Source organism: Nannobrachium achirus (assembly GCF_963921795.1).
Source record: "Nannobrachium achirus genome assembly, chromosome: 21".
Lineage (NCBI taxonomy): Eukaryota > Metazoa > Chordata > Actinopteri > Myctophiformes > Myctophidae > Nannobrachium > Nannobrachium achirus.
The window spans coordinates 58,464,327-58,475,660 of record NC_137828.1 but is presented as its reverse complement, the minus strand read 5'-3'; the positions used below and the strand labels follow the sequence as shown (position 1 = coordinate 58,475,660).

The window sequence follows — 11,334 nt, the reverse complement described above, 5'->3', positions numbered from 1 at the left end:
ATTTATAAAAACACAGCCTTGCTCGTCATTAGAAACCTTCCCGACGCGTCCTGTTTCCGTCCAACAACGTCAAAGCAAGACCCGTAACCATGACAACAGAGGGCGCGGCGTAGGAAGTCGTTGAACCCAGCGGCCATTTTGTTTTTGAAGGCATCCATTTTTTTACAGGTTTGTAAATAGTAATAATAATAACAATAATACAAATTGTTGTGACAACGGTTGAGCAAGTGAAAGTTTGAGTCTCTTTGCGTTCCATGGACATCCAAGAATATAGTGTGTGTATGTCTGTGGGGGGGCTTTCCATGCATGTGCGTGTTTCACATGCATTGCTTTGACCGTGTGTGTGTGTGTGTGTGTGTGTGTGTGTGTGTGTGTGTGTGTGTGTGTGTGTGTGTGTGTGTGTGTGTGTGTGTGTGTGTGTGTGTGTGTGTGTTGTGTTTCCAGACAGTAGTTGAACTCCTTCTACTCACAGAGCGAAAAGGAGAGGAGAGACTAAGTAGAAGTGAGACACTCCAGAGCGACATCATAACAGAATTTATACTGGTCCTGTTGGAGAGAGAGAGAGAGAGAGAGAGAGAGAGAGAGAGAGAGAGAGAGTATATCAGTATATAGCAGATCAGAACGTGATTTGTTTTTCTGTAAATATCCCTTATACACAAGTGTTTCCAACATTTTCTTTTGAATTGTTTGTTTCTTTTTAAAAAGAAAAAGAAATCTAAAATCGTCGACAAGCTCGATTCAAAATAATGTAATAATTTCATTAAAATATTCAAAGAAATTCCATTAATTAGAACGCTTAAGAAGTAGTGGAAATAGCCATTCCACAAAGCTCACAACGCGGCGCGAAGTGACGCGTTGTGAGCTTGTAGATCTGCTATTTTCATTTGGGTCTCGAGATAAATGTTTGGGAACCACTGTCCTAGAAGAGATCCTGCATTGCTTCCACATTCATTCAGCGCAACTTCAAGTTAATTCTGTCAGCAGAGGAGCCAGTGAAAAGCAGCGGTGAAGAGACACGAGCAAACTTCCTGCAGGTACAAGCAATTCTGAAAATCTCTCTCTATAGTTTGCGGTCGCGATATCCATGTAAGCATCTGTTCCAGCAGTGCTGCTGTCAGTAGTATGTAGTGCTTGAGTCGCCACCAACAGTGCGAGCCGTGGTAACTAAGTGTTCTGTGGCAGTATAGAATGAAATGCAATTTATTTGTCATTTGTGACGATTTTTGACGGAGGTTGAGTCTCGCCAGATGTCATTGTTCAGTAAAGCAGAGGAAGACACGAAAATACATTTCTGTCCAAAATACAAAATGAGCAAATAGCACAGCAAGATTCTTCAGGTAGCTTAACTAAAGTAAGTCTGACAGGTTCTAGCTAACCTCAATCTAATTAACCAATATATCATTTCTTTTGCTATGATTGTCTGCTTTAATATGAAAAAAGAAAAAAATGCAAAAATGCTAAATGAGTCGAATTATTTTCCTGAACTGAACTGACTTTGTTTGTTCTGGTGTAGTAAGGAGCTACCTTTGGTCAGTTATGGAGGCCGAGATGAAGCCAGTAAGATATAATATGAAACCATAAGGTAATATATGAAACCAGAAGGTAGTATTATGAAACGATAGGGCAATAAACTCACCAGCAGGTCGACCATGTTTGGTTTGTTGTTCCTCAGAGTTTTGACGGCGTGGAAAACATCCACGGCTCTCTGCTGCTTCAGCATTTGACACACAATGCTGATCGCACAAAACACCCCACTACGACCTCCTCCGTTACTGAGAGAGAGAGAGAGAGAGAGAGAGAGAGAGAGTACTCATTAACTCGTACAAATTTGACAGAGCAATTTTCACTTGTAGTTGAGTTGCATTAATTTGAGCAGGAATATCTATACTTTGATTCAAGTAGCAGAGTTGGGCACTTTGTCCACCACTGCCCATTATATTTCTATTACCACATTATATTTGACAGTTCTTGGTTGTCACCGCTAGATGGGGGTAAAGCACTTACAGACAGTGCACCACAGTGCGTCCCTCTCCGTCGTACTCGTCCTGCCATTTGTCCACCTGTCTGATGAGTTTGAGGAAGGAGCGCTTGGAGACGGGTGTGTCTCTGTACATGGGCCAACCCAGGAACTGGAACTGCTGCACCATGCGGTACCCGTCCTGTGGCTGATAGTAATATACATGTTATTATTATCATTATTATTATCTCCAACCCATAGCAATAATAAACTATGGATATTATTGTGACCGTAGGTCGCAGTTATCTATGAAAACCGGCACATCTTGTCTGTAGAGTCGTAACGCCTCAATGTCAATGTCACATTGTTGTGACATCGTTGACATATCTGTGACATCACATTGTGACATCACATTCCATCCGTGTCCCTTGTATGCCCAATTGCCCATATAAGGAGATCCCTGATGTACAGTTGTACAAAACAACATTTTTCAGTAGAACCGCCGATCCAACCAATATGGCCATAAAAGGGGACAAGGACTGAGAGACAGATACTGACATGCACAGAAGCATGTCTGGGGTCTCACGGCACACGGTTGGTTCTACAGACAGGGATCTCCATATATGGGCATACAAGGGATTGTACGTACTGTATGATGTCAGATGTCATAGACGTCATAGGAATTTCACATAACAAGTAACCGAGTAAACAAGTCTGGGGTCTCACAGCACACGGTTGGTTCTACAGACTCCAACTTTTGCACACGGATAGCTCAGATTTTTGCCTATGTCCCCTGCCTTTACTGTACTTGCACAATGTACAGTTGTATGAAACATTTGTTTTTGTAGAACCGCCGATCCAACCAATATGCCCATGTCTCCATATACTGTACATGGATATCCATATATGGGTATCAGAGATCTCCAAATATGAGTAACTGGTCTGATATATATTAATAATGAATTCTGTCCTGTGCGAATTCCGTCCTGTGCAACCTCGCCCTTTAGGGTGAGGTCACCTTTTGCCCTTAGGCGTCTTTGACCAAACCAAACCACTTGTTTAACTGGAAGGGGGTACCTGCGATGGCACATGTTGACGTTGATGAGTTACGATTCCCATCAGGACATAACTCGCTGAATGGTGCTGAATTGGCTGAAACGGACTTCGCAACGCTCAGCGTGGCGACTCGTTCTTTGTTTCACATGTCCGCAGATGAGGGGTGGCGCGGGTGTGTACAGTAGCAGCAGCTCCCTTAACGTTAGTCTCAAATCTGGAGCGCACATAAACTATAATGGCGGCGGGATCACTTCTTTGGTGGTTTTCTATGCCTGGATCTAGTTTCTCTATTTCTATGTCTGAAAACTGATGCAAACAGAGGGGGAGGAAGAGCCTCTCGCTCCGTAATGGCAGCCCAATAATGTTGCACTGCTCCATGAGCAATGCAGCCGTCTTTTACACAAGACCGCGATAGGAAATAATGGATGGCTATTTTTCTATAAATTCGCAAAGGTGAGCTACTAGATATTTAGTATTTGTAGATATTGTCATATCTGTCGATACCGATTCTGTAAGATATATTGCATTATAATATAATAATGTAATACATATCGGTATCGGAATCGGTATCGACAGATATGAGCTTGTAAAATATCGGTTATCGGATATCGGCCATATTTCATGATTGTGCATCTCTAACGCAGATGTGTGTGTGTGTGTGTGTGTGTGTGTGTGTGTGTGTGTGTGTGTGTGTGTGTGTGTGTGTGTGTGTGTGTGTGTGTGCGTGCGTGCGTGTGTGCGTGCGTGCGTGTGTGCGTGCGTGCGTGCGTGCGTGTGTGTGTGTCTGACCCGTGCAGCGTTGTAGATCCTGAATATTCTGCTGATGATGTCCTCTTCAAGGTCGGCTGAAACAAACTCCACCTGGATGGAACCTGAACGATGCACACTGTTCTCTGGCCAGTACTGAGGACACAACTACACACACACACACACACACACACACACACACACACACACACACACACACACACACGTGGCACATATTATATTATTATGCCATTATTACACTACCCTTCAATGGGTCTTGTATGTTAAAAGTTTGTGTGTGTGTGTGTGTGTGTGTGTGTGTGTGTGTGTGTGTGTGTGTGTGTGTGTGTGTGTGTGTGTGTGTGTGTGTGTGTGTGTGTGTGTGTGTGTGTGTGCATGCGCACGGGTGTGTGTGTACCTGGGCGGGGTCCACATCATTCAACATGACTATAGAGGTACAGTGATAGTCCAACACCAGACGCCAGAAATCCTTCACGGTGTTCGGCAAAGGATGCTGGGTAACGATGAACGCCGACGGCTGCTTGTAGCTCTGCGTGAACACAGGAAGTTACAGTCAACCAACAGGAAATGACATCAAACACAGGACAGTAAATTGACCCATAGTCTCGCGTAGCCAGACAACTGATTGCACAATCTCCGAATGCTATATAGAGTCTGGAACTACAACTCCTGAACGGCGAGTAAATGAAAATATATTTTAAAATGTCATTTCTGCTAAGCAGCAAGCTAAATATGATTAGATGATCTTTATTTGTATTAGGATAAATGTGCGCAATGTTAAAAACAAAACGGAAGGAGGCTTCACTTCCGCTTTATCCCATACTCATCCTAAGACCTCCGTCACCACAGACTGTATGACGGGAGCATTTGCTAATCGCGTCAGTCTGGTCACTGACACAATAGCCAGAACCCAATACTCAAACTTCGTCATGTTGAAATCCTTGCAATTACTTGTGACCAGGCAGCAAGCATCCACTGCTGGAAATGAAGCCAATGAGGAAGTAATGAAAACACTGCAGTTCTCATTGGCCTAGAACAGGGGTGGGCAACTTTGATGATGGCGAGGGCCTCTATATTTCCACCTTCACTCCAGAGGGCCACATTGCATATTGCTACGTCCTACTTTGTGATTCTACTATCTTATACAAAAGAGCGATGCGTTTTGAGCTTGTAGATCAGCTATTTTTGCTTCTTTTGAATTGGAATCCTGAATTATTTTAATTTTATTTTTTAATTGGAATCCTGAAATGTAACATTTTGATTTCTTTTCAAAAGCATTTAGTGATATACTCATGTTAACTCATGAACTTAAAGGAGCTTTAGTCAACTTTTTCATTGTAGGGCCGACACTTTGTTTACATCCTAGTCTATAGACTAGAATGTAAACAAAGTGTGGCCAAAATGATTATTTTATAATTATTTTACGCTTTTTGTGGTCATTTTTTAATAGAAACACATATATGAAGCTTATTTTTTTATAAAATATTTTCGAAGCATTATTTTTATTTTAGCATCCGTTTTTCAAGAAAAAGTTGACTATAGCTCCTTTAAATACAAATACATTGGACATAAAAAGAAATACTACTATACTAGTCATTAAGCTACTAATATAGTCTCACGGAATTAAAGCAGGCCATATTAGGAATTGTAACAGCTGAAATCAATAATATATCAGTATTCCGGTATTAACCTGCGGGCCGCATTAAGTGAAGGTGGGGGCCGCATGTGGCCCCCACCCCCCGGGCCGCCAGTTGCCCATGTATGGCCTAGAACAGTGGTTCCCAACCTGTGGGACCCAGGGGGGGGGGGGGGGGGGGGGTCCCCAAATTATTTTGGGGGGTCCCCAGATGATTAACTTAATGTGCAACATTGTTTTCTCTCTCAACCGTAAACAAACCAGCATAAAGTTTAAGTGTATAGAGGGTACAAGCATATTTCTAAAGTGACAATTTTAGGACTTTTTAATACCTCTAAAAAGACAAATTAAACATTGACATCACAACGCGTTGTAAGCATGTAGATCTGCTATTTTCACAATAGAACCGTGTAATACAAAATGTAATGCCTCAACTCTTAGTGCTTGTCAGGGTGGGGGGTCCCCAGTTAAAATATGATTATTTTGGGGGTCACAGCCTGAAAAGGGTGAGAACAAAAGGTGTTACTATTTCCCCTCCTGCTGGTTGCAGAAGAATTTACCTGGCTATTTGACCTGACTTTACACTTGGTTTTATAACCGTAGTAAACATTTCCATAAATACTTATAATACTTATGACATACATCCATGAGAGCAGCGTTGATGTAGTTGGACGTCTCTCCATCGATGGTGATGAGGAAGGGCAGACACCTGTCTGGTGGGAGAACATCCATGCAGCGATTCTTCTCATGGTTCCTGGGCAGCAAGGAGATGCTGCAGTCTTCAACACGCAGTGTAGGAGTCACCATGTTCAAGGTCTGCACACACACACACACACACACACACACACACACACACACACACACACGCACACACACACACACACACACACACACACACACGTGCGCACGCACACAGTTTGTATTACAATACTTGTATAGTTCCAAACACTTCCTACTGTACCTTACAGTTCCAAACATGACTACATAGTTCCAAACATTACTGTTTATTTCCACATACTACTGTACAGTTCCATATACTACTGTATGGTTCCAAACACTATACGACTGTATATAGCCCAACTTTATTCCAACTTCCAAGTAAACTTATTTTTGCAGCAGAATTCCTCCCACAGTTTTGGTGGCACGCACTTGGGCCATAATATGTCAAATCGACCGGCTTCATCGGGACACGCATGCGTGCTATTTTACTAGGAGATACGTTATATATTTTAATTTCTATAAATGTATTCGTGAATTAATTTTCTCCATTGACTTTAATTAAAAATAAACTTTTTCCCAGATATGAATTTGATGTCAGACATCATCATGTCTGACATCATAGACCACATGAGACTGACAGAGTATGTCCATATACAGTATGGGCATTCCAAGATATGGGATTTTAATATTGATGACATCAGGGATCTCCATACATGGGCATGAAAGGGACAATGTCTGACACAGAGATCTCCATATATGGCCATTAAAATATGAGCGAATTAATTTTACCCATTGACTTGAAAGGGGACCACGGCAACCACACTTGCAATTTCCAATTGCATCTTTCTATTATTTTATTATTATTATTATTTTAAGGTGTGTTTACTCTGAACTCTTCTTTGATTGGGCTGCTGTTCGTCTGAGGATCCAATCGGTTCATCTCATAGTAGACCGATTGCAGGTGATTGGCTGGCACGGTGGTGTCACCACAAAGACACGCCTCCAAGATGGCATCATGGATAAACACGTACTGTTCCTTTAAGAGAGAGAGAGAGAGAGAGAGGGTGAGAGAGAAATGAACATCATTGAGGACTCTCAAAATTACAGTATAATATGAGCATTGGGAATTTAACAGTGTAGGAAATATCCTAGTTTGGCATGGTTCCTTGACTGTATAGTTAGTATATCATCATGCAACTGGTTAGTTCTTTGTTTGTTTGTTTGTTTGTTTGTTTGTTTGTTGCTTAACTTTTCACAAATAAATTTAAAAAAATAATTGTTTGTCCAGTAACATGGTAAATGGTGCATTTATATATCGCTTTTATCCAAAGCGCTTTACAGAGATTGTGCATTACATTCACCCATTCACGCACACATTCATACACCAGTGGCGGAGGAAACCATGCAAGGCACCAACCAGCTCACCGGGAGCAATGTGGGGTTCAGAGTCTTGCCCAAGGACCCTTCGACATTAACTCAGGGGGAGCCCGGATTCAAACTGGGAACCCTTCGGGATCCCTTCGTGCTCTAATAACGGTTTCTCTACCCCCTGAGCTATGCCGCTATGGTTAGTTGCTCAATTCAGATGCTATTTTATGTATTTATCTGAATTTATTTAACATGTCATCAGTGAGGCATTGTGGCTTGTACCATCGTGTGTGTGTGTGTGTGTGTGTGTGTGTGTGTGTGTGTGTGTGTGTGTGTGTGTGTGTGTGTGTGTGTGTGTGTGTGTGTGTGTGTGTGTGTGTGCGTGTGTTCATACCTCAGTCTGTACCATGTTAACCCTTCGTGCACGCAGCTCTCGTACGCAGTTGTAAATGTCAACGACTCCCTCTCTGTCAGCCATGTCCAGCATGATGTCAATCACTATGAAACAACCTGTACGCCCCGCCCCCGCACTGACACACACACACACACACACACACACACACACACACACACACACACACACACACACACACACACACACGCACACACACACACACACGCACACACAAATGTTACAGAATCAATTCGATTAACTAAAAACTGCATGTCATTAGTGTGTGTGAGTACATGGGTGCGTGCGTATGGGTGTGCGTGTCATGGTGTGTGTGCATGCGTGCCATTTCTTATATCCTACTTTATACTTCTACTCCACAACATTCCAGAGGCGACTAGTGTACTTTTTACTCCACAGCTATTATTTGACAGCTTTAGTTAGGCTGCTAGTTACTTGGCAGATTTATTTTAGGTTAATCTACCCAGCAGCACATAATGACATTAAAATTAGCCCCATCTTTACTAGCAGCAACATTAAAAATTAACACATTAATTAATTACTAATAGCAATACATTAATGATTGTGAAATGGAATAATTAAGGTGGAAAAAGCCAAGTATGTGGTTTACATCCATATACAATGGCAGCAGTAGACCAATGATACCTGTAGGGGGCAGTGTGACTCCACATACAGTATACACTACTAATCTGAGTTCACAGAAGTTATATATATTTTTTATTTGCCACTAGGGGGGCGAATACACTACAAACTCAGGAGAGACATTGGCCCAGTTCTCTAAAGACTTAAGCCCTGACCCCTCACACACTTAACTGATGTCAGCTGGTTAAATGCTTGAGGGTGAGAGGGCAAGGGCTCCAAATGGTATCAAAGGAAAAGGACAGCACTTTGACAGAGAGTCCTTCAGTCATGACACTTTCCATGAGTTTTAAAACTCTCACTGTACTTAATTACAGTCAGTGCTATAAAGGCTGTGAGTATTTATTATTGTTATGTTTTTTGGTATTTTCTTAATTCTAATTTGTGTTTAGTTCAGTATTTGCATGTTAAACATTTTAAATTACACACATTTGCACATTTCTTATCTCTTGTCCAGGCCTGGAATTTCATCATTTTAGGGGCAAGGCCAGTTGGCCTTTACTGTTGTCAAACTTTTGAGGGCACAAAGGCCAAGTGCCAGGGCAGGAAGGCCATCAATTAAAACAATGATTTTAAGTCCACGCCAGTCATAATTAATTTAGCTTAAACATTAAGGAAGATTACATTTTTAATTAGGCTAATGTAATACCTTTCAATTAAATAAATATCAAAAAGCTGTTTATTTATGTTTTTCCATGTGCAGCGGTGTAAAGTAAGTACATTTAAGTATTGTACTTAATTTGTTATTGTAATTTTGAATAACCTTTAGTTACTAGTTACTTTTTATATAAATTATAATATTATTATATACATGAACCACTAGCCCTATTTAGGCTGTTTTTCAAAAGCTGTAGGATCAAAACGAATTTATTTTATTACATACATTTTACTTAAACATGTTGACGACAGTCCTTATTAATCATAAAAACAAATTCAGTATCACACATTGCTTTTTTCTTAGTTTCCTAGGCCAATTACCAAAAAGCAGACCATTTTACCTTACTTCACCCTATACTTTTGCGCTTCCAAAAAGTGTCCCAATTTACCTGACTTCACCCTATTGTTTTACACGTAACAGCGTAGCCTACTTTGCGCTTCATTGCAGAGCTGCCTGCTGCTGTACAGTCTCAGTCTTCATTTGGATCATTGGATTTACAATCTTTTCTTTCTTGTACAAACATGTGATTTAAAGGGGAGCTTTAGCAACACAGCACATTGGATACAGCTCGTTTTGTGTTGACGGCACTCACAGCAGGCAGCGGCTTGAAAAAAAAGGAAAGAGAGAGAGAAAAACGTTCACTCTCTTGCTGCCTTGGACATAAAGGGAGACAAATGTGTCCGTCCATGCAGTGAGCAACTGGAAAGCTGGCGTCTCATATTATCAAAACTAACTAGCACAGCACACAGGTGCAGCCAATGACATTAATGCACATTGTCGTAAAATACAGACAAGACAAGCAGCAGAGCTCCGTTTGAAGGCATTCGTTCGCACGTCCAGATGTATTCAACAGGATGCGTTAGATTTAACTCCCGTTTAGCCCGGTGATGCAGCTTTTGTGTTGTATAACACTGTGTCGCGGGACTCCGGTGGCTGCTACGAGCATAAATCGAATCTACTACTGGTCATATAAGGAGCTCAACCAATCGGGCACTGCTGTCACCGTAATGACTGGAAAATCGCGCAGATGGAAAACGGTGAAATGAAGTTAACGGACTGCTGTGGGCACCGGGGCACCACGGCCACTGTGGCCGTTTGGGCATGTCATTTTTCGAGGGGCACACGGCCAAAGAGAGGGGCAACGACGGCCATGGCCGTCGTGGCCGCCGTGAATTTCCTGCCCTGCTCTTGTCCATCATTTTTAATCAAATATATCTCCTCCGTTCTGTTTTCCATGACAAATGTGCGTACAACTTGATGTTTTTGGTATTGTCATACTGTATTTAACGTTACAATAATATGCAAGCAGGCATAAAGGGCTCTACCAGAGTCAGTTTGACTATTTGACAATAGGACAACAGTGGGACATCCCTCAATCACCCATGGACTTCATGTGAAAGTGTGTTTAAGTCAGTGAGCCTGTAAGAGGGGACAATGGAAAATGTTCTATACTTATAAAATACTTGTTCTGAGGGCCAAATGTCCCGACTCCCAAGTATATAGTAATTTGAGAAATTAACTTTTTGAGGATAATTGTCCTACTTGTTACAGTCAGGACAAATGGTTGTTTTATGGTTAAAAGTGATTTGGAAAGCGATTAGGAAAAGATTCAGGCTAGGATTAGGCATTGACGTAGGGGTTGGGGTTGTAGCCTCGCAAGCCATCCCGAGTTACGTCATCACCAATGTACTTCCTTTCTCGGTCTGGTGTCCCTCCCATCGAGTCTCTTTATGAGAAATAGGTTCTCAATTTCCAATCAAAAGGCTGCATTTCGAGCGAACCCGCCTCACACTGCTCCTGATTGGTCGAGCGGCTGCTACAGCTCTCGCATTTAGTAAACAAACATGGCGGACCCCATGTCCGATGCGAGTTCACAAATCGCAAATAAAAGCTGCATTAAGCGAAGTTGTATCTGAAATCAAAGGCATCTCATAACTTAAAAACGAACAACAGTTTGCACCTTTGGAATTTCTGTCTGGAAAAGACGTATTTGATGTTCTCCCGACGATGTTTTGATGCGCTGATGACTACTGAATGGACCTGTCAGTAAAAGTGAGTACGACGTCATCGCGTAATGCATCGTCTATGGAGAACTCCCAGACTCTCCTTTTGGAGAGTCT

The 11,334-nt window shown here is 41.9% G+C and overlaps 1 protein-coding gene across 1 annotated transcript in view; it reads right to left on the bottom strand.

Moving 5' to 3' along the window:
* Positions 1–492: 492 nt before the first annotated feature.
* The window catches only part of LOC308306965 (receptor-type tyrosine-protein phosphatase mu-like), a gene marked incomplete at its 3' end in the record, with an annotated part of 181,262 nt that continues 170,420 nt past the window's right edge, over positions 493–11,334 (bottom strand). The window contains exons 31-38 of the mRNA XM_080752022.1: positions 7,900–8,035; positions 7,024–7,173; positions 6,060–6,233; positions 4,179–4,310; positions 3,803–3,928; positions 2,005–2,165; positions 1,637–1,772; positions 493–546 (exon numbers count right to left, since the gene is read on the bottom strand). Of these exons, the coding sequence (XP_080608148.1) occupies positions 493–546; positions 1,637–1,772; positions 2,005–2,165; positions 3,803–3,928; positions 4,179–4,310; positions 6,060–6,233; positions 7,024–7,173; positions 7,900–8,035 (1,069 nt within the window). The remainder of the gene's footprint in view (positions 547–1,636; positions 1,773–2,004; positions 2,166–3,802; positions 3,929–4,178; positions 4,311–6,059; positions 6,234–7,023; positions 7,174–7,899; positions 8,036–11,334) is intronic.